The sequence below is a fragment of the Dipteris shenzhenensis genome, chromosome 1 (genome assembly GCF_047967505.1).
Source record: "Dipteris shenzhenensis isolate YYH24624 ecotype China chromosome 1, Dip_SZ_1.0, whole genome shotgun sequence".
In the NCBI taxonomy this organism is placed as follows: domain Eukaryota; kingdom Viridiplantae; phylum Streptophyta; class Polypodiopsida; order Gleicheniales; family Dipteridaceae; genus Dipteris; species Dipteris shenzhenensis.
In genome coordinates this window covers 72514239-72538387 of record NC_141596.1, presented here as the reverse complement: position 1 = coordinate 72538387, position 24149 = coordinate 72514239, and the positions used below count along the sequence as shown (strand labels likewise).

The 24149-nt window shown below is 44.9% G+C and overlaps 1 protein-coding gene across 1 annotated transcript in view; it reads left to right on the top strand.

Annotated features, from left to right (window-relative positions):
* The window catches only part of LOC147906343 (guanosine nucleotide diphosphate dissociation inhibitor 2-like), a 33263-nt gene that overhangs the window by 1908 nt on the left and 7206 nt on the right, over positions 1 to 24149 (top strand). The window contains exons 4-9 of the mRNA XM_087378208.1: positions 1350 to 1457; positions 1623 to 1795; positions 8227 to 8338; positions 8491 to 8571; positions 8848 to 8910; positions 8993 to 9094. Of these exons, the coding sequence (XP_087234334.1) occupies positions 1350 to 1457; positions 1623 to 1795; positions 8227 to 8338; positions 8491 to 8571; positions 8848 to 8910; positions 8993 to 9094 (639 nt within the window). The remainder of the gene's footprint in view (positions 1 to 1349; positions 1458 to 1622; positions 1796 to 8226; positions 8339 to 8490; positions 8572 to 8847; positions 8911 to 8992; positions 9095 to 24149) is intronic.

Here is a 24149-nt window from a genome sequence, read left to right as displayed (position 1 = left end):
TTTAGTTTTGCTTGATGATTTTGGGAATGTTCCTTGATTCCTTTAAAAATCTATAAACTGCCTCTTGATGTCCAATATAAATCCAAAATGCCTATCAAACAAATACTTGAAATGCATGATGAATGAAATGCTGGACTTTCCACTCAGCAAGATGAGACTTAGCAATAGCTATCACTGCTCATTTCATATGTCGGCAATGTGTGTTACCCGGGAACATCAAACTGCATTATGTAACACCTCTTTTTCTTTCGTGTTTGAATCACTTAGAAGCTTTGGGCCTAGTTCACCTCCCTTTTCTTAGCACTAGATCAAAGGTAAGATCCTGACTGGAGGAGTGCTTTAACAGGAGTTAAAAGTTGCATAGGCTATCTCTTAGTTGTCATGATTTTTTAAATCTCTCTCTTTTGGTGTACTTTGCACTTTGTCCCATAGGCCTGCGAGGCCTCCCATGGACGTTAATCTCTCTCTCTCTCCCCCCCCCCCAGTCACCCTCCGACCAAATGCCCCCTGCCCCTTGGCCCTCTCCTCACCGCACTCTCCTTACTTTTCTCTTATAAAAAGTCTCCTATAGAATTCTCACTTTCAATAAATGAGGCAGTGCCTAGGAGCTTTTACGCTCCCTTGATTTTCCTCCCCTCCAATTATGTTTGAAATCGGATTGAAGTCATGCGAACCTATGAGTAGGTATTGCCCTATGAAATGTCGTTTTGTTTTGGTTGATTGATTGCGTTCTTCTTTTATAGTCAGGAACCTTAGAATGGCTTTATTTAGTGCCTTCTCTCTCTCTCTCTCTCTCTCTCTCTCTTCCCCCCCCCCCCCCCCCCCCCCCCAACTATACTCCACCTCCTACATAAATTTCACAACATGAGTACTGATGCTCTTTTGAATCACCCTCCCCTCCAATTCATTCTTTTTGTCGATTTGAAGTTATGTGAACCTAAGTGTAAGGTGATAGTTCCCACGAAATGGCCTTTTGCTTTCCCATAAAAGCTTCATGAATTTGGAACTATCGGGCAACTTTTTTAACGCCTCGGGAACATTTATGTAATTTCTATTTTATAGCTTCTCCCATGTGATCACGAGAAAAGTCAGATCCGCTTATAATACCTAGTTTGGGGCCGAGGCTTGATTTAGAGTTGGAGGGGGGCCATTATATGCAGCGGGGTGTTAAGGTGCATGTGCCAGTGCCTCTACTTCATTTGGCTGACACTCTGAATCCTTTTCTAGCCTCTGAACGAACCATTCCACACGTCAGCATTCCTTGGCATGATGACTAATAAAGGAAATTCTTGTTAGCACATTTAGCTTCATTTCATAGTATTGAACTCAGCATCTGTCCTGCCATGTAGTTTATGATGGCAAATGGAGCTCTTGTACGGGTTCTGATCCACACTGATGTGACCAAATATCTAATGTTCAAGGCAGTCGATGGAAGCTATGTCTTCAACAAGGGGAAGGTAGGATTTTTGCAAAACCCAATATTTCCTTCTTTAAGTTTTGTGATCAATTTGGCCAGTATTGTCTCGGATGAAGTTGTCTGTTTCTGGTTCAGTAAAATGCTTGCAAGGTGTCTTTTCTGTGCCTATTCCATAATGTTAATATATTTGCCTGATTTGTCACAGATACACAAGGTCCCTGCAACAGATGTGGAGGCCTTGAAGTCACCTTTAATGGGCCTGTTTGAAAAGCGTCGAGCTCGTAAATTTTTCATTTATGTCCAAGATTATGAGGAAAATGATCCAAAAACTCATGAAGGCATGGACCTCACTAGGGTGACTCCAAGAGAGATTTTTGCGTAAGAATCTACAGCTGCTGCTCAAGATTTTTGTTTCTTTCTTCTTAGAATTTGATTACTGGCTTATTTCATACAATTATGCTGCTGCCATAGGGTCCATGCTTTTGGTTTTGTGCTTGCACGTCTTCTATTTAATCCTTGTCTCTCTTGTATGTCGATGAAATGTATGTTAGAAATGACCCAACAGAGGGTACGCACAGCGGAAGACTGATAGTAATGCCCAGGAGCTCACACAGTGTGCGTGTGGGGTGTGGAATCACAAACTTCTTAACTTATGTGCATAGATGTGCAAGCCAGTAAATAGACAATGCTCAGAAACAAATATAGAAGCAACTCTTTATATTTCCATCCGTCCACAAAGTAGGACAGGATACAATATCAAAAAGTTCTCCTACTAAATGTCAAGCACATCTAGATCTCTGAGCCCGTGTGCTCCACCTCGAGCATATGTAGACTCTCTGTCTAGATCCCTTCCACCTTGCTGTCCAGAAGCCAGCCTAGGTGGGCAGCCCTTTCTCAGCTTTGTTTGCAGGCTATGATGTACCTCCTTCACCTCCATACGATAGGCCCAAGATAGGTCTTACTGCTGCTCCAATCTGCTGACTCTTGGCTGCTCTAGGTGATATATGATCACAACACCTTGCTGCCCTAGAAGACAGCCAAGGTCCAGCCTCTAGGGAACTCAGTCTGCAGCACACCTTCCACTCTCTCCTTCACCCCCAGTGTGAGGCCCAAGGGAGTGGCTTCTGGCTGCTCCTGTCTGCTCCTGCTCTTGCTGGATAGTTGGATGAATTATGAGGCCCAGGGCCTCTCCTTTTATAGGCACAAGGCCTGGTCAAAATAGCGGACTGATCAGCCCTATTTTGGCCGACTCAGTCTGGCTGAAAACCGACCTGGTTGGCTGCCCCTACCAGCCCAACCAGGGCCCTATATAAGGTCTTTGCTAGGCCCTTTATAGCCTTGTTCCAGGCAGGGACCCAGCCCTCTTGACCAGCCTAACCGAGGCCTGGTTGGCTGGCTCAACCAGCCCCAACCAGCCCTACTGTTGGCTGACCTGTTTGCTGATCTGTCCCGCCATATTCATACGCCATCTTTAGGGTATGTTGCAGGCCATGTGCCTACCCACATTCCTTGCCAGATATAGCTCACCATGTAGGCGCCTGTACCCCGGGATACCCCGCCATCTTGTGCTGCTCTAGATCTGCCTCTTCCAGGCCAGATCTATGCCATGTATGTACCGCCATGTGTTGCAGCCACTTTGATGCCTCCAGGTACTTTCCTTTTTCTCTCTGATCTCTGCCCCCATGGCAGCCATCTTGCTGCCCATGTGGCCATCTCTCAGGACCCAGGGCCACCCCCCCCATGCTTTCCTCATATGGGGGCTTACAGAGGGGGAGGTGACCTTTCCAACAATGTATGCTCTAGAGAAGGACCATTTTCACAAATGTGAAAGATAATGAAGATGAAATACATTTTATAAAAGAGATTGGAGAATAGTTGCCCAAGGATAGACAGCAAAGTCAAGGAGAACAGCAACTGCATGATGCCCATAATATGCAGTCATAATTTGTTGACTCAATGGAAAAGGTTACACATGCCTTTCATGACATCCAGCCCTGTGATGAGCAGCTAATTAACGTGCGACAGTTGCACACTTGCAAGTAACACAGATTATGCATGGTTGCTAGACTCAGGTGCCAACAAGCAAGACATGAAGGAGAGATTGGTTTCTCTATCTTAACTCTACCAAGAAAGGCATATTGGAAGTGGCAGATAGCTAAGTCTATGACATTGTTGACAGTGGGTCCATTTTTATGCAGCCCAAACATAAGAAGAAAGTGAAATGCCTTAAGGATGTTGGATAAACTAAAATCTGCTCTCCATTTCAGGCATGTGTGACTACGATATGGATGTAATTTTTACCAAGCATGGTTGCATCATTAAAAAACAGGTTAGCGGGCACAAGCTCAGGGAATGGAGGTCTTTATGAATTTAATGTTATGAAATGGAATGTATAAATGGCACTGAAAAAGATAAACGACTATACTTGGTAATTGAGACGACTTGTTCCTTGAGGCTGCTACCAAATTTTATATGAACCCCGCACAAGGCACCGAACCATTGAGTGCATACTCACCATTGCACCATGGAGCCATTAGCTCACCCTTGAGCAATAGAGGTCATAGGGAAGAAACTTGGCGTGACTGTAGATCAATTAACCTCTGCATCCAATACCACAGAGGCTCCCATCTAGGAGGGTTGAGTCGACGTGGCTTGCTAGAGGAACCACGATCAGTATCCATATTGAGCCTCCAATATATAGCTATAGTCCACAACTATATTAGCATACATACCCCATTCCCTTTTAGATCTTTTTCCAGATATAACACCCTTGCTAGGATTACTCATCCCACCCTCTTGACTTGACCCACGAAGGTCACCCTTGACCCATAGGTGCGTCACTAGCTAATCGGGGTTAGATAGGGATGTAAAGTTCTTGCTCCTTCAGATATGTACCTCAAGCTAGGGAAGCTTTTCTTTAAACTCTCCCAAGTTGAACCTTCATGTGGCCTATCTTTTCACTTAATATAATACTTCACAATAATCCTATTTTTGAGTTGTTTTTTGTCTTTTGTCTAGAACCTTTTCAGGTTCATGTTGAACATAGGTCAAATCCACCAACTCTATCGGGTCTTTAGGAGATACTAGACTGTCCCCATCCTCAATTTTTTCTTTGAGTCTACTCAATGAACCTTGATATTGGATGGACATTCGAACTTATAAGCTTCATCATTGAGTTTCTGAATGATGCAAAAAGGACTGCAATACGGGAAAATCTTTGGATACTTCCTAGTACTTGAAGTCTTAGAATCATGATACAATTACGTGCCTTCTTCAGGAATCCCTGGGGTAAGTTTCTGATCTGGATTAAACTTTGCTCTACACTTTTTATGGAATCATTAGTTTGTGCTAACACCTCTTGCATATTTGTTAAGAAATGTTTAGCTATTTTTACCTTAATACTCTGAAGGCCTAAGTCCATGAGTGATGTGGGTTGGTATCTATACATAAGCATAAATGGACTAAATACTGTACCCGAATGCTTAACACCATAATAGGCAAATTTCATTATTAGAAGGTACTCTCGCAATCCTTCATAATCCTTCATAACTTGATGCACTCTCTTTGTTTGCCCATCAAATTGAGAATGATCTACTAAGCTTATGCTTTAAAGCATTTTGTTTTATTGATTCGACATTGTTAATATTTTACCACATAGTCGTGAGATGCACTTCTACTCTTCTCTGATAATATTCTGCTTAACCAAATCATAGGTCTTTTGCATACAAGGATGACTTGCACTAGGGCTGTTATCCCTAGCAGTTACACACACTTTTCCCTTGCGGAATAACAGTCCATTACGGATTGCATACTGATTTCGAAACTCATTCCCAAAGATAACATTCTCACTATCTTGAGAATCCCTTGTTAGAAATGAACCAACAGAGGGTATGCACAGTGGAAGATTGATAGAATAGCCCAGGAGCTCACACAGTGTGTGTGGGGCGTGGAATCACAAACTTCTTTAACTTATGTGCGTCAAATAGATGTGCAGACTCATCAATAGACAATGAACCAACCAGATACAGAGCTACCAAAACAATGTGGATAACCTTGTGGATCAATTAGCAGGTGTTCAATATTTTACTCAAATTGATGTAGATGTTTATAAATTAGGTTTAGAAAGAGGTATGGGCATTATGCATTCCTAGTTTTATCATCCAGTCTGACTTGCCACCTTCCAACAAATGATGAATGATATATTCAAGCCTTATTTGGGCAAGTTTGTGGTCGTATTTTTGGATGATATCTTACTTTATAGTAAAACATTGACACAACATGATATCCAGCTAAGAAACTAAAGAAAGAAAAATTATATGCCAAAGAGTCTAAATGCGAGTTTTTGAAGCGTGAGATCTTGTACCTTGGCCATATAATCTATGCTGATGGGATTCATATAGATGGTACCAAGGCTAGAAAGGTGTTGGAACGGGCTATGCCTCAAATGGTTAGACAAGCTCTGTCTTTTCTAGGCTTTTACAATATCTTTTGAAATCGTATTCTTAGATAGCTCTCTGATTAACAAAATTTCTCAAGGAAGGACAAAGGAGCAACCCCTGTGTAAGTTGGAATAAATATAGTTTCGAGACTTTGAGACATCCAGTTGGTTGTACCTATACTAGGCACTGTAGATCCTAACAAGCCGTTTGTGATTGAAATAGGTGACTTTGCTATCGGTGCTGCTCTATTTCAAGAGGGGAGACTAATTGCTTTTCAAAGTAAGAAGTTGAATGATGCTTGAATAAAGTTTTACACACAAGAAAAAGAACTATATGGAGTAATACTTATGGAAATATTATTAATATGGCTCGACTTTTGAGGTTATAGTTGATCGTGAACCCCTTGAATATTTTTACAACAGCCTCACTTGAGAGGAAGAAAGGCTGGACGGATGGAGTTATATAAGAATTGATTTCCAGATTAGATATAGTAAAGTCTGTCGAAATCAAGTAGCAGATGCTTTAAGCAGAATTGAAAAGTGAATTTGCTAAGCTTTGATTTCTATCGTTCTCTGAAAGGACAACGCAAGACCAATAGGTATTTCGGTCAAATCAGGCAAAAGTCTAGAATGATAGCTTTAGAGTGGATAGGGATGTTGGAAAGGTCACCTCCCCATCTGTAAGCCCCCATATGAGGAGAGCCTGGGGGAGGGAGACCTAGGGCAGGATGTGCCCAAGAGAAAAGAAAGAGAGGGGGCTGCCACATGGGCAGCACCTCACAACAAAGAAGAGAGAGAGATGTACCTGGAGGCATCAAAGTGGCTGCAACAGATGTTGCCTTTGTGCAGGAGAGATGGCAAGGGCAGCATGCATTGGATCTGCCCTGGCAAGAGGATTCTGATGAGCAGCAAGATGGCGGGGTATCCTGGGGTACAGAAGCTTATATGGCAAGCCACGTGGCAGTGGGTGTGGGCAGGGAAAGACCTGAAGCAGGCCCTGCATGTGGCGCAACCTGCGAAGGGAGCCAGCACCTTGGTCGGCTGTTTGGAAGGATGATAGGGCTGGTCATAGCCAGCCTATCAGGCCTGGAACAGGGCTGCACAAAGGGGGGGCTGGAGCCTGCATATATAGAGGGCATCTGCCCTAGAAGTGTGGGCCAAAGGCCCTAGAGATGAGAGCCCCACAGGGGCGCTTATAGGGCAGGCCAGGTCAGGGCCTGGTCGGCCTGTTTGGGTCAGCCAGAGGCAGCCTGACTGGTCGGTTTTTTGGAGCAGGCCTTGGGCCTATATAAAGAGGCCATTGGGCCTCATTCATTCATCACCTGGAGCAGGCAACACAGAGCAGACAGGAGCAGTACTTAGGGATTCCTTGGGCCCATTTCCAGAGGGTGAAGGAGATCTAAAGGAGCTGCAGACTGAGCTATGCGGGCTCAAGTCTAGAGATAGCCGGCAGATAGTAGAAGTACCTTGTGCTAAGATCAAAGTACCACGTTCTAGTAGGACTTTGGATCTCTCTCTCTTTTGTTGTGTCCAACACGTGTGTATTACTGTATTTGAGTTCTGGTTTTGACTCCACATTCTGGCTGGCTATCTTCTGCATCATGTGCACATGTTCATCTGCAGTTTAGAGTACTCTCATATGGCTGATCACCATGCATGCTATAGCTCTTGTCACCTTCATTGTGACTCTATCAGATATCAGAGCTCTTGTCACCTTCAATGTGCCCAGTCACCTTCAGCGCGGCTTTATCACCTTTAGTGTGATCTACCATCTTCAGTATGGTTTATTGTTGCCGTCCATATGGTGGTTTCGACATAAGATTTTCAAAAAGACAGATCTAGTAGGATTTGGAGGGGTTTGTGCCAAAAAGGAAGAGGTCAAGTATATATGGGTTGATTTAGGACGAGTGTCAAAGGGAAGGGCAGAAAGGTGCACTACTCGATGAGAGCTGTTGGGTGAAAAAGGGTCACGGGGGGGGGGGGGGGCAGGGATGGCTTAGGATAGAAAAAGTGGCAACGCGAGGAAGATAGTGGCAGTCAAGGAAGGAGAGGTGTGCTAGTGATTAGTATTTGGTGTGCAAAAAGACTCCCATGCCCATGCACTTTTAATGACTGAAGTAAACAAGCCTCCATAGAATGTGCTGTGAAAGCAGACTTAAGTGTCCACCAGCTGTTTTTAAAGTGTTATGGTCTCGAATCCCAATTCAAGTCAGTTGGATGATCCCTCTTCTTGAAATTGACTTGAAGGTGCAAAACAAGAGTGAAACTCATTCTGATAGCTCTAGTGGTGGTTCTCCTCTCCACGTAATGAAGCCTTCTGTGTGTCATCATTTGTTGTAGTAACAAGCAGATGGGTTGTGTCATAAAACAGGAAATATGGGTTGGATGAGAATACTGTTGATTTTATTGGCCATGCTTTGGCCCTGCACCGGGATGATGCTTATCTTGACGAACCTGCTTTGGAGTTTGTTAAGAAAGTGAAGGTACGTAGTATTGTATAAATTTCAATGTCTTTTTGATTTGTTTCTTTTAGGCATTCAAGAGTTCTCTGTATACTTTGTGTCAACAATCTTGAAGTTCATGGCATGCACTTTGAATAGATGATTCTAGAAGTCTTTCTATGATGTTATTGCAGCTATACTCTGAATCATTGGCTCGATTTCAAGGAGGCTCGCCTTACATCTACCCATTGTATGGGCTTGGTGAATTACCACAGGTGAAGTTGTGTTCAATTTTTTGTGTTTTTGTCTCGTATCCTTTTTGATCGTTTTTCTATTTTTGATTCTCAATTTAGGTACCATTTTCATAAATGCTGTGTGTGCGTTTGCATACACATATTTTTCTCTATTCTTGCAAGTTGCATTGTCTCCAATAATTTTCAACTTGTAAGATGGGATATGGAGGTATATTTATTCATATTTTTGTTCATGCATTGGCTCGTGTTAAAAGCCGAGGGAGATTTCCTCCTTAAAAGTTTCCTTCGCTTTGGCAGGCATTCGCTCGGTTGAGTGCCGTCTATGGTGGCACATACATGCTATCAAAGCCAGAATGCAAGGTGATTCTTCCCCCCTACCCTTTAGTCCAAGGTGGCATCATGATAGATTCGTGTGATTGATCTTATTGCAATGCCTTTGCAGGTGGAATTTGATGAAGAGGGGAAAGTGTGTGGTGTTACTTCTGAGGGGGAAACTGCAAGGACAAAGAAAGTGGTTTGTGATCCATCGTATCTTCCAAACAAGGTATGATCTTGCTAACTGTACCCACCAAGAAAGCCATGGAAGGCAACATGCTGGCTGTATTTCATTGGAACGTTGGATTACCACCAAGAAAGCCATGGAAGGCAACGTGCTGGCTGTATTTCATTGGAATGTTTGGCTGTATTTCTTTGGAATGTTTTGTCATCTGTAGAAGGTAAACTCTCTCTCTCTCTCTCTCTCTATGTAGCACCATTAGGTTCACGGGATGCTTGATTCCCATAGACCACATTTTATTGTGGGAACACCATCTCAGTCTCTCTAGAGAGTTTGTAGCCTATACTAAATAATAAATTTCAAATGACCATTGATTATTGAAATCAATGGCTTCATTAGGTGTAATACATCACTTGACATAGGTCGAGGACACCTTCCCATAGTGCTATGTTGCTCATCTTTACTCTAAATGCCTTTACAACCAACCTAGTACTTTCATTTGGTTTGACACTCTCACTAGTAAGTTTCGTCTTCACATTGGATTAGATCACCTCCTTTATAATTCAATCATTGGAGAAAGAGAGAGAGAGAGAGAGAGAGAGAGAGAGAGAGAGAGAAAGAGAATTTTCTTGAATCATGTATGTATATGTCTTCACTTGGTAGAAAGTCAAAAAGTCTCCCATAGCTAGGGAGGGATCAAGAAAGAAGACACTGTCACATTATGATGTGAATGTTTTTATGGTTGCCAAAGTCATAACAAAGCCACAAGCCAGTGTGATGAGGCAACCTAATTTTTGAAGTAGGCTATTAAGGTCTCATCAACCCTGTTTAAAAGTCAGAACTGGTGTTCAGGGTGGCGTAAGAAGCAACAATGTCTTATGTGCCCTGAACGAGAACTCTTTAGTAACTCCAAAGAATATTGGTTGAAGCTCTTGGAAAGGAGATCACTGTGCCTCCTCTAGGGCCCTAGTCCTGTGCAAATACACTATATGACATTTCTAACCAATCCATCCCAACCTTGAAGACATGCCCCGTCCCACTACTTTCACACTGTCAACATCTCGATGTCACAGAGGGCCTTGCTTGTGGGTGTGAGGCTAGAGTAGATGAGTGAGGGCCTGTGTTGTGGGTGTGCCCGCCCCCGTGAGGGTAGTTTAGGTTTGTCACCATGTGTCAGCCAGACTTGGAGGCATAGGGCAGGCTACGTGACAGTGTGGCAGCCTCCTGTAGGGCTGCAGGCAGCGGCAGCCTGGTCGGGGTTGTTGGGCAGGAGGAGAGGCTCTCCTTGGGCTGTCTTTGAGCCCTTTATAGGGCAGTGTGGAGTGCAGGGCAGTCGGCCATGTAGGCGCATTGGAGTTGGCCCTGACCAGCCCCTTGGAGGGAAGCTACCAGGCCCTTTTATAGCCGACCCCCTGCCCTAGATGGCCCACCCTCCCTTTGCTGGTCGGCCATCTAGGGCAGGGGGTCGGCTATAAGCCCTCCTGCTGGTCGGTTTTTTAGGGAGGGGCTGGAGGCTATTTATAGTCCCCCCCTCAGCCCTTCTCCACTCACTGGAGCAGCATAGCCAGCCCTGTAGAGCAAGGCCTGGAGCAGGGTTTGGAGCAGTTCTTCCACCCCTGTGCGCCTCCAGTGGTTAAGGCTGTTGAGCTGTCCTGTGGAGCTCTCGAGCAGTACCTCTGAGGAGAATGGACCAGTTTTGAGAGACTATAGGTCATGGTGCTATCTCACATGATCTAAGGGGAAGAGGTGCACTTTGCAGAAATTCTCGTTCAAGATCATCACCTCTCTGGACCTAGTGAGACAGCTCCGCTGGATTGGTATAGGTTGACAGATTGCCGTGGAGGGCCCTCTCATCATCTATGTAGCTTCAGTAGAGGAAGATGAGCAATGTTGGTATGGATGGGTCTCTAGATTGTTCCACTTGCGGGGCATGGACATTGATCATTTACCGCCATATAGTACTCACTTCATACCCTCTTCTTGTGCAGTTGAGACAGCAAGACATTCATAAGATCATTCAACTCAACCTACGTCAAGTATACCTCCATCAGGCTGGATATCCCCCTTGCAGCCCCCCTCATGACCAAGATGGCCTTCTACCAACAGCATTTTCTGCATTTGAGCGAAGATGGCTTCATCTAGACATTTAGGTATCTATAGACTTATCTTTCTCATGCAGTATGGGTTTGTCTTTGCTCTATGTGTGGTCTCTATGATTCGGCTCCACTGCTCCTTGTCTCCTCTTTCCGTTAGTCCTCTTCTCCATTGTGTCCCAGACCCCTGTGCCGACGGGAAAGTCCGTGATATGCCTCTGTGTCTAGTCTAGCTTTCGCACTGTCTCCTACTGTCTGATATGTCTCAATAGTCTTTCTTTGTGTCATCGCATTTGATCAGGCAAAAGCTGATGTAAACTTGGTCATGAAAGTGGATTAATCAAGATAGTGGTCCAAACTCGTGCCTCTCCTAGAAGACAGGGATATCATCCATTAATCTTGTAGTATGTACAAGTAGTAAACTAGCAATGTACGAAACTATCCTCACTTCTCTCTTGCTCAATACTAATTGCAACTGCAAAATGATGCACTCAATACACAAGTGATGCTGTGGATGTGAGTGAGAGAATCAGAGGGAGAGAAATGTATAGTGGACCTCTGAACATGAATATATAACTGAAATGTATGAATGCCCGAAGGGCTGAATATAACTGTTTGGAGGGGCTGAAACCCTCATTGCAAAACTCTATAGACTAGACTACCTAGAGGAGGTGAATCCTGACTAGATCCTTGTAGAGGCTGAGGCACCCTGTTGGTCTACTGTGGGGAAGCATGGCTATGCTGCTCTGAAGGCTTGAAGGCCCGAGGAGTGGATGTGAAGTGAAGGCCAAGGGGGCTGCTTTTACAGGCCTCCTTGGGCGTCAAATTGACTGACCAACATCCTTTTTGCTGACCGACCAGGCTGCTCCTATCCGCCGACCTGCTGCTGCCGGTGGGCCGACTTGCTGATGTGGCAGTTGACCCTGCCACATGGCACTGCTGACATCATCACTGCCATGTGGCTGCCTGTGACTCGCTCCTGCACTGGACCTACGCTGCTGACGTCTGCATTTGCTGGCGAACTGTGTGGCAGTCCCACATGGCAGTTGTTGAGCTGGCTGCCTACGTGGACTGCTGTTGAGCTGGCTGCCCCAACATGGCCACCGGTTGTCAAGGCCCTTGACATCCCCTTCTGTTGAAACTCAAACTAGGGACCTCCCGTCGTGCTGATGGAGGTGACTAGCTGTGGTATACGTGGCTTATAAATCTTGATCTGGATACTTGGTTCATGAATCCAAAAATGGTTGCTAAGCTCATGAATCCGGCAGGATATGCAGGTACTGAATTCTTGGATCTACTGCTAACTTCTGGTAAGGATGGGTGCTGTGGGTTAATACTCCAGGATGATGCTCCATGTGGTTTTCCTCAATACATTTAGGTGATAGGGACGGAGGAAGATTGGATTTGACAGAGGCATCCTGGTGTTGGTGTAACCCTCTTGCCTGCCGTAATACTGTGTCTTGTGGGTGCTGGTCTCGAACCCCTTGAATGACAGATATCAAAGGTCGAGGCAGAACACCCTAAATCCAATAGATGAACTTGGACCCATGGCTTGGGATTGTGACATCCAAGCCTTCGTGCTGATATTCTGGCCGGACTTCGAACTAGTGCCACCATTGTGCTCTAGGATGACGTTCGCTGCCTGAGTAGGTGCGACTCTGAGTGGCCGACTGTGCTCCCACCCTAAGATCTTCAGAGTGGTTGAAGCTACCTGCATATTGCTCTCTATCTGCTGCCTTGGAAATGCACCATTCAAGGTCATTGGTTCTGTAGGCGTAAGAGGCAACTGATCCTTTTGAGCTGCTTTGGTATTTGAGCTGCTTTGGTAGAGATGATGTCCTCGGAATTCTGACATGATGTCCTCGGAATTCTAACCACCAACCTGTCCATAAAACTAAAACATATTAGGAAACTGATGAGGCTCCCCCTTCTGCCGAGCTTCAAGCTCCTGTATGACTACTGAGGTTGTCCCTATAGTCTGCTGTTCATCAAGCTCTATGATGATGGAGGTTTTTGAAACTGTTGTTGAACCACTTGACGCAGCTCCTTCGATTAGAAGCTTCTGGTAATGCAGGCAATCTTACTTAATAGGCCCGGCACATGACAATGGAAGCAACGGTTCTCTTTGGCATAGAGTGCTTGCGTCGCTTTATCTAAGTACCTACCATAGCCGTTGCTATCCTTTGCCATCTAGCTCTTCTTCTACTGCCCATTCCCACCATCACCTGGTGTGGAATCCTGGGACTTCTGTAAGAAATCCTAGATTTACTATATTTAGAAATGTGCTAAGGAAGAGAAAGGAGACTGAAATAGTAGATAGCAAGGAATATTTGTATTGCTTGAGTGTCTGTAGTATAGGTGTAGTGTGTCATCCATACAATTGGGCCTCTCTTATATAGAGTGAAGAGTTACACATGAAAAGGTGTGTACTCCAAAGTGTATGTGCATGAAGAGGTGTGTACCCCTTGTGAAGGGTGTGACCCTTGATGAGAGGGTGCATTACAATAGGAGTGTCTCTTGAATAGAATGTCTCTTGTGAAGGGTTGTGCCTCATAGGAAGTGTCCCGTCTGTGAGGGAAAGAGTGAGGGAGTGGAACAAAGGAGACAGAGAGAGAGAGGGAGACACAAAAAGTGTGGGTGTGTAAAAAGTGTTGAGCCACACCACAAACTCATAGGTTTTATTAGGATTAGGCTTTCACCCTATGACTGTCTTAAGACAGTCATAGGTGTCATAACATTTTAAAGGGTGGCAATGTGCCTTTACCCCAACAACCTCCCACCTAAAGGCTAATGTGCCTAAAGGGGAGAAAAGAATAAAAATTACAGCAATATACAGTTACTGTATACAAGACCATAAAATAAGAATGGTCTCATCCTAATCCCATGATGTGGCGACAATGTGCAAACCGCTCTGTAGGCAAGCTCTTAGTGAGCGAATCTGCAGGATTATCATCAGTATGCACCTTCACAAGCTCAAGTCGCTTGTCTTCCAGTACCTCCCTGATGAAATGGTATTTCACATCTATGTGCTTGGTCTTCTGATGAAAGACCGGATTCTTTGCCAACATGATAGCACTCTGACTATCACAATGCAAAACTGGCATATCTCCTGTAATGCCCAAATCTCCCACCAGCCGAGTAAGCCATATTGCTTCCTTGCAAGCCTCAGTGGCTGCAACATATTCAGCTTCAGTGGTTGACAGTGCAATGCATTTCTGCAACCGAGACACCCATGATATAGCACCTCCTGCAAATGTGAAAATATAACCGGTAGTAGACTTCCGGTTATCTGCATTCCCTGCATAGTCTGAATCTGTAAAACCATGCACCAATGCATCTTGCCTACCATAGCATATGCACAAGTCTTTGGTTACCCTTGAGATACCTCAAGACGCCTTTCACTGCTTCCCAGTGCCGCTTGCCTGGATTTGCCATATACCTGCTGATGACTCCCACGGCAAAAGCAATATCCGGACGAGTGGCAACCATGGCATACATCAAAGAACCAACTGCAGATGCATACGAAACCTTGGCCATCTCAGCCTTATCATCATCTGATCTGGGGCTGTCCTTACTGCTGAGTTTTAAATGAGGAGGCAATGGGGTACTAATAGACTTCCCCCCCTCCATTTTAAACCTCTGCAGTACTTTGTCAATGTACTCCTTCTGTGACAGAAACAAAAGTCCCTTGGACCTATCACGAATAATCCGCATACCAAGAATATGGTTTGCATCACCCAAGTCTTTCATGTCAAAAGACTTATGCAGTTGTTTCTTCAAAGCACTAATCTCCTGCTGAGATTTGCTGGCAATTAGCATGTCATCCACATATAGAATGAGTAGCATCAAACTGCCATCCTTTGCCCGTTTGGTGTACAAGCAATGATCGGTTTCACACCTATGATACCCTTGGGACTGCATGAAGGCATCAAACTTCTTGTACCATTCTCTTGGCGCCTGCTTGAGTCCATACAAGCTCCTCTTGAGCTTACACACAAGCTGCTCTTTCCCTTTAACAACATATCCCTCTGGCTGACTCATGTAGATCTCATCATGGAGATCTCCGTGAAGAAAAGCAGTCTTCACATCCATCTGACATAAATCCATGTCCTTATGAGCAACAAGAGCTAACACTGCTCTCAAAGTAGTCATCTTGACTACAGGGGAAAAGATCTCATCAAAGTCAATGCCCTTCTCCTGCTTAAATCCCTTGGCAACCAATCTGGCCTTATACCTCGGTAAAGCATTTGAATCCACTTTGACTTTGTAAACCCACTTGCACGGCAAAACCTTTCTGCCTGCAGGTAGCTGCACCAAGTCCCATGTATCATTTTGAAGTAGAGAGTCCATTTCAGATTGCATGGCTTTCTCCCACTTCCTTTTCTCTGTTCTTCCCATAGCTTCCTTGAAGCTGGAAGGCTCACCACAATCTGTCAGCATGATAAAATCAGCCACATTATTGGCTCCTGGAACAAACCTGTCAGGAGGCCGTTGTACACGGGTGCTCCTCCTAACAAAATGTTCCGGATTAGGCTGCTGTCTAGCCTGTTCGTCATGCATGACGGGTGGCTGTACCACCATATTTGGCTGTTCTACAGCCCCATTTGCTGGCATATCCAGTGGTGCATCATTGGCAAAATTGTCTGGCTGATTTTCAGCTTGTATACCCTCTTGAACAGGGTTATCTACAGCAGCCTGCTGCTGCATATTAATGGGCATTCTTTGCTGTCCGACATGATCATAAACAACCCTCCTGTATTCCACGGGTTGCACGGGTTCCTTGTGTACACTATCCTCTTTAAAGATGACGTCATTGCTGCGTATAATCTTCCGTTTGACGGGATCCCATAACCTGTACCCCATTTCACCTTCATCACCGTAACCCATGAAGATGCATCTGAAAGACTTTGGCTCCAGTTTGGTGCGCAGTTCTTTGCGTATATGAGCAAAGCACTCGCAGCCAAACACACGTAAGTGCTTATATGAAGGTGGCTTGCCAGACCACACCTCCTCTGGCACTTTCAACCCCAAAGACTTGTTCGGCGACCTGTTAATTATGTGAACTGCTGTTTGCACGGCTTCTGCCCAAAAGCCATGGGGCAATGCAGCATAAGACAACATACATCGAACTTTCTCCTGAATAGTTCGATTCATCCGCTCACTCACACCATTTTGAGATGCATTATGAGGGGCTGTGAGTTCCTGTTTAATGCCCTTAGCTTCGCAAAACTGTACAAAAGCATGTGACACATACTCACCCCCATTATCGGATCTGAGGCATTTCAGCTTGCGTCCTGTCCGATTCTCAACCTGAGCGACAAACTTCTTGAAAGCATCTAAGGCATCGCTCTTATGCTTCAAGAAATAGACCCACACTTTGCGTGTGGCATCATCAATAAAAGTAATGAAATACTTTGCACCCCCTAGTGATAGCTGTGGCATCTCACACAAATCAGTGTGCACTAGATCAAGCGGTGCTCTATTCTGGGGAGTTCTCCTCTTATGAGGAGTCATAGAATGCTTTCCGAAAATGCAACGATCACAAGTAGGCAAATCTGAAAATGAAAGAGATGGCAGATAACCCAAACGTGAGAGTTCTTGCATTCCTTTAACGGACATGTGTCCCAACCGGCTATGCCACAATGAAACCTTTGGCAGCTCGGTTATGGCAACAACATGATTACCTACACTGGAAACATAAAGAGGGTACAAGGTATCACTCTTATAACCCTCAGCCACTACAACCTGGCCATCAGTAATCACCCATTTGGAATCCCCAAATGTGGTGTGGTAACCACTGTCATCCAGTGCTAATCAGATTTTTCTTGATTTGCGGCACATGGCGAACACCATCAAGCATAAATATGCGTCCATCAGGGAATACTATCTGTATACTGCCAATCCCTGCAATCTGACATGCATAGTTGTTCCCAAGGTGAACAACTCCATGAGTACCTAGTAAACCACTCCCTATGAGGAGTAACATGAAAAGCAGCTGAATCCAAGAGCCAGGTGTGCATGTCATGGCCATCAATAACCAATGTATGTGCAATTACAGCAGAAGAGCATAAAACATCATGTCTGTCACTGTCACTGTCCTCTGCTGCAACATTCACTGCATCCAAGTCATCTGCCTTGGCCTTGCCCTTGCCTTTGCTTCCACTGCCTGCATCCTTTGTCTCAGCCTTCTTGGCTTTCTGATCCCGTATAAACTTGAAGCACTTAGACTTCACATGTCCCTTCTTGCCACAGTAAAAGCATTCAATATCCTTTTTGCCACGGGACTGACTACAGGATTTGGACTTGCCAGCAGATCTCCCCTTCTGCTGAGTCCTACCTCTTTCTTGTACCTGCAAAGCATTGGAAGACTTGCTGCCCATATTATTCTTCCTGCTCATTTCCTCCATAAGGAGAGAGCTCTCCACATCAGCATACATAAGAGTGACATTTGAATTAGACAGGGTGGTCTTGAAAGTGTCCCAACTCTCAGGGAGGGTACACAACAAGAAAGTAGCCTTGAACTCCTCATCAAGGTTCAATCCCTGTGCAATAAGCCGTGTAAAGATTGCATTGAACTCACTCAAGTGTGAGGTCATAGCTGTACCTTCCTTCATGCGAAGGTCAACAAGCTTCTTCAACCAATAAACCTTACTGCCTGAACTCTTTTGGGCATACAACTCTTCTAGCCTCTGCCATAGGCCATAAGAGGTCTTTTCAGCCTGAACATTGAACACAAGAGAATCAGTGAGAGTAAGCATAATAGCAGCCCTTGCAGACAAATCAAGCTCCTCCCACTCATCATCTGCCATCCCAGATGGCTTGACACCCTTCACCCTTATGGGCTTAGAAATCTTCTTTAGCAGAAGTACATTCAAACACTGTTCTGCCCATAATGCATAATTGTGTGCCCCTTCCAATTTCTTTATGTTCAGAATTGAAGATTCACTTCCCCCTGATGCCATATCAGATAAGGAAAGTACCTGACTCCCTGTAAGTCAAAAAATGACTAAATAAAATTCTGATTTCTCAGAAAACCTGCTCTATCAAGAGCCAGGAGCACTCACAATAGTGCTGTTTTTACTGTCAAAAATTCTGCAGCAAAACAGAAAAATTTCCCTCAAGTCACTGTACCTTCTGACACACTGTACCGTGCTCAAATAGGCATAAAACAGTAACTTCAGAATGCTGCAGCTGTTCCACAAGTGCTTTATCAGTGCATCATCATCTGACGAAGCACAAAACACTGCTGTCCTGGACACTTCTCCCACCTCAGATGAGGTATTGGACTGATTTTATATGCATAAACCACTTGTCATACACTGTTTTGTCCACTGAAAAAGGCTCCAAACACCTCAGCCTGTCACAAAACCTGCAACAAAGTATGGGGCAAATCCCAAACAATCACCCTTCACCCAAGGGGATAAAAGGCATTTGAAGTTCTCAAACAGTAACTCAAGTGCTCACAAGCAAAATCTGGGCAAAAGCCCCTTGATTAGACACCTGTACCAAGTGAAAAACACCCTCAACACTGAGGTAGCATACAAAATACAGCGCTCTCCTGGCACTTTTACCTGACAATGTAATGCATAAACGGCCCTGTGTACACAGTAACAACACAGATCCCAACGTACAAACACTGAAGAGAAAACCTTTTGAGCACTGTCAACGATGGACAGTTAGGGACCGAGTAAACTCGATGCGCCCTGGCCAAGCGTGGCTCAACTGAGATTTTCTAAGTGCTGTACACAAAGTAAAAAGTGACCTGCAAAGAAATGTCACTGAATACACTGCGGAAACAAGACCAATGTGGGCACCCTGGCTCCACACTGCCTCAAGGCATACACTGCATACACTTCCAGGCAAAAGCCCTTTGAAATTGTCACCCGAAAGCTGAGATTTGCACTCAGCAAAAGCATAAAAGCCCTCTGCAAAATCAAGGCGTCTGACCTTCCCGAAACAAAAAATTGTGCAACCACCACACACTGTGGCACTAGTCACCTCAAGCACGAGGGACACGAGTGTACTTGCTGTACCTCAAACACAGTTTTGAGAACTGAAAAATTCCGGGAATTAAGAGCAGAGTGCTCTCTGTTTTCCTTCTTCCCTCAAAAAAAAATCTGTGCCTGCTGTACCTGTTGTACCTGCGCAGGGTACCTGCTGTACCCTATACCTGCGAGGGCACAAATCCCAAAAAAAAAAAAATCAAACCTCCTATCGCCGCGTCCGTACGGTACGGCTGCCTGTGTGCAGCCGGCTGCTGCTGGTCACGCGACCGTACAGCCGGTACGAAGGCCTGTACGGATTCCGTACAGCCGGTACGAAGGCCTGTACGGATTCCGTACAGCCGGTACGGCTGGTTGTACGGGTCGCGCCGGTACGGCTGCCCGTGTGCAGCCTGGGTGCGCGCCGGTGCTGCGCGCTGGCTGCGCCTACCTGGTAGCGGGTAGCAGCTAGCAGCAGCTAGCTGCTGTTGCTGCGGCTGCTCGCGCGCAGCTGCTCCTGCATGCTGCTGCCGCGCCCGCACGTTGCTGCGCGCCTGCTCGCTGCTGCCGCGCACGAGGCCCGAGGGGAGAGGGAGGGGTAGACCGGAGTGGAGAGGGAGAGGTAGAGGCTCTGATACCAGTTGTGAGGGAAAGAGTGAGGGAGTGGAACAAAGGAGACAGAGAGAGAGAGGGAGACACAAAAAGTGTGGGTGTGTAAAAAGTGTTGAGCCACACCACAAACTCATAGGTTTTATTAGGATTAGGCTTTCACCCTATGACTGTCTTAAGACAGTCATAGGTGTCATAACATTTTAAAGGGTGGCAATGTGCCTTTACCCCAACACCGTCGAAAGGGCATACGCTTCCACAAGTGTCCATTCATCAAACCATCCATAAGTCTAGATATAGAGAAAGGAATACGTCACAGATCGTGACATCCCCTCCCACTCCAAAATAAGACCCTTGTGGAGATAATGAACTGATGTAGAAAATATCACGGTAAATTCTGAAAATACTACTGTAAAATTTCAGGGTACTGTTGTAAGTCTTCATCATATTGCCAAGTAGCGTTGGAGTCGTCTAGATCTCGCCAAAGAACAAGAAATTCCATGATAAGTCGAGGTCGAGTCTCTCGCTGTCGATGGTCCAGAATATGCTCAGGAATAAGGAGAACATAATCGTCTTTGATTCCTTGAACATAATCACCTGCAGGAGGAACTGCTTCATCGCCTGGAATGTACGTCTTTAGCCAAGAAATATGAAATGTCAGATGGATGTTTGTTGGCAGAAGGTTGATACCGCTCTTGCGCTTTTCGCATATGATCGATGACTTGGAGTAGAATGTCTTGCATTTCTTGAACCAGTTGATCAGCTAGGGCCACTCGATGTTGAAGTACAAAATTCGTTGGTACAATCGAAGTGTGTCCATAAGCTGCTTCAAATGGAGTCATGCTGATGGCACTATGGAAAGAGTTATTATAAGCAAACTCAAGGAGTGGTAGATTTCTTCTAGAACTGAATATAATGTTGAAACATTTCTTCTAGAACTTGGTTGACTCTTTCAGTCTGGCCATCTGATTCTGGGTGGTAGGCTGAACTGAACAGTAGAGTTGTTCCCAAAGATTCGAACAGTGAAATCCAAAAGTGACTGGTAAACTTAGGATCTCTGTCGGATATGATATTCTTGGGCAATCCATGGTGTCGGAAGATGTGTTGTATGAAGAGTTTGGCGATGTCCGAAGCCTGTGCACTGCTTTTGCAAGCAACAAAGTGTGCCATTTTGGACAATTGATCAACAATTACCATAATCTGATTACCTCTGGAGGATCGTGGTAGTGTTGTAATGAAATCCATGGAGATACTTTCCCACCTTTCAGTTGGAACTGGAAGAGGCTGAAGAAGTCCTGTTGGAAGTCGTTGGCTTGCTTTCATTTGTTGACAAGATAGGCAAGATGTAACCATTTTGATGACGCCGCTTTTCATCTGAGGCGAGTAGTATGTTGCACGGAGTAACCTATAAGTCTTGTTGATGCCTGGATGGGCAGCATAAAGAACTACATGATGCTCTTTTAACAAAAGACGTCGAACATCCTTGTCATGTGGTACACAGACACGATCTTGATAATATAGAAGGTCGTCCGTATAAGAATAGGATGAGAAAATCTTCTGTTCAGAAGTCGAAGGTTGATCTTTTGAAAGATCTTGTACTGTGCCGAAGTGTTTATCATTGAAATACATCCCTTTGAATGAATTCGGAACATCCACAGATAATGTAGAGATTACCATAGCTAATGCTAGAGTTAACCTGATGAGAGCATCTGCAACTACATTGCGTAGTCGTGGAATGTACTCAATGGTCATGTGAAAGTTGGCCAGAAACTCAACCCAGCGTGCTTGGCGAGCGTTCATGACTAGCTGAGTAAAGATATACTTCAAAGAGTGATGGTCTGTCTTGACCAGCGAGTCGGCTCCCATGAGATAATGTTTCCAAGAGCGATAAGCATGTACAACGGCAAGAAACTCCTTATCATAAACCGGGTATCGGGTTTGGATATCAGAATGTTTATGGCTGTCAAAAGCAATAACTCTGCCTTCTTACATCAAGACTGCTCCTGTAGCGATGTCGGAAGTGTTGGTCATGACCTCAAATGGAAGGTTTGGGTCAGCAATAGCCATAACGGGTGTGGTAGTGAGTGCTTGTTTGAGTTGTTGGAAACTATACTCTGTTTCGGGAAGCCACTAAAAAACTGATGTGCTTTTCAATAATTCGGACATAGGAGCTGCGATCTCAAAAAACTGATAGACCTTTGTATGGTAGAAGTTTGCCAATCCGAGAAAAGAGCAGACATCATGAACATTCTTAGGAGTAGGCCAGTTTCGGATTACCTCGACCTTCTTGGGATCCACAGAGATGCCTTGAGCTGAAATAACATGCCCCAAATATTCAAGTTGGGTCTTGAAGAACTCACTCTTCTCAATGTTGATGTAGAGAGAATTTGCGCGGAGAACTTCAAAAACTTGGTGAAGATGTTGTTTGTGCTCATGTAGGGATCTGCGAAAAACGAGGATGTCATCGAGGTAAACGATGACGAACTTATCGAGGAAAGGCATGAAGATGTCGTTCATTAGTGTCATGAATGTGGCCGGGGCATTGTTTAACCCAAAAGGCATGACCAAACATTCATAGTGTCCATACTTTGTTTGAAAAGCGGTCTGGTACTCATCGCCTTCTTGTATGCGAATTTGATGATAACCTGAACGAAGATCAATCTTTAAGAATTGTGTTGCGTGTAGAAGTTGATCGAAGAGGTCATCGATGCGAGGCAATGGATACTTGTTTTTTATAGTGAGCTTATTGAGGGCTCGGTAGTCGATGCAGAGGCGCATTGAATGTGACCTTTGTCGAGTAGTTCGGTGACCTGTCTTTGGATTCTTTATTTTGAGTGTAAGAAACCTGATAAGGAGGACGGTGGATTACTGCCGGGAATAAGTTCGATTGGTTGATCCACTGGTCATCGAGGTGGTAACTGCTTTGGCAATTTCTGTGGAAAAATATCCAGGTAGGGCTGGAAAAAAAGGTTGGTTGAGGTATTCAGGAGGATCCTTTGTTGGTGTCTCCTCTACTGCCGTAACCAATAGAAGTGAAGTCTTTACTTGACGTTTCCGAACCCACTTCTTTACTTGTAGGGCAGAGGCAACTGGGATTGAAGGAGAGTCCCTAGAACCAGTCAGCTCAATAAGTTTTCCCTGGTGGACAAACTGGATAGTATGGCTGCGAAAACTGATTGATGGATCATAGTCGTAAAGCCACTGTTGTCCAAGTATGACATCGTACCGAGAAAGAGGCATGATGTTGAAGTTCAACTTGTCTGTATAATGTTGGATGCGAAAAGACAAGTTTTTGATCCTGGTGTTGCACAAGAAGGTAGTTCCATTGTTCCTCCTTACTTCTGTGCCAACAAGATTGCTTGCACTATCCAAAATTTTTGCTTTTGTCTTGTGGAACCTCACCTCATGGTCAAGGTCAGTTATGGAAGCAACTGATAGCAAATTTCTCTTGATTTGTGGAACATCTCCATTCAAATTTCTCTTAACATCTCCATTCACAGAAACAAATGAAATTAGCGAGTTCAATCTGATAGTCCATGAGACTAGGACTGGTGGTCAACCGAAGTTTGTCGACCATAAAACTAGCTAGGAAGTTATGAGAGCAGCCACTGTCGATGAGGATAGTGACCGTTGTTCTACGAATCGATCCTTGAACACAAAGTACTTGAGTGGCCAGGAAAGGTTCGGAGTTGCTAGCAAGGCATGGTATTTGCCATTCGAACAGCTTTGTCTTTCTTGTCTTGTGTTGGGGTAGCATCTTCTGTTTGGGAAGTGCTAGGTTTTATATTGGAATTTTGCTTTGGTCGCTTGGGACAATCGAACCATCTATGGTCGCCTGTACAGATGGTACAAAGTTCTTTTGTGCTGGAGTTGTTCGTCTTGTCAGTGGCCGCACCTTTATGTTGGGGATGACGGTGATGACTTTGTGAAGAAGAAGAGGCGCGATCCTTGGAGGAGTGCTTCTGTTGGAATCCAGCATACGATTTCTAAGACTTGTGGGGATCTTGAGACTGTCGCTGACCTTGATTTTCCGAGTTTTTTCTAAACTTGGGGTTATCTTGAGGGCGAGCACCTTTGGCCATAGTAGAGTTCTGTGTTCGATTAGCACTCTGCTTCCCTGCGTTTTGAAAATCTGTAATGCACTCTGCGTAAGCAATAGTGCCAGCTGTGGTGGTGATGTTTGCTTTAAGGACATCAATGCGTAACGAGGGATTTAGGCCTGGGATGAAAGCATGCAAGTGATCATCATCAGTTAAACCATCAATCTCCAGCACCAATGTGGTGAACTGAGAGATGTAGGAAGACAGGGAGCCTGTTTGCTCCAACTGTTGGAGTTTTGAACGTGCTTGGAAGTCCGCATTGGCAGGTATGAACTGCTTACGGAGCACGTGTTCAAAACGTTCCCAAGTTAACACACTT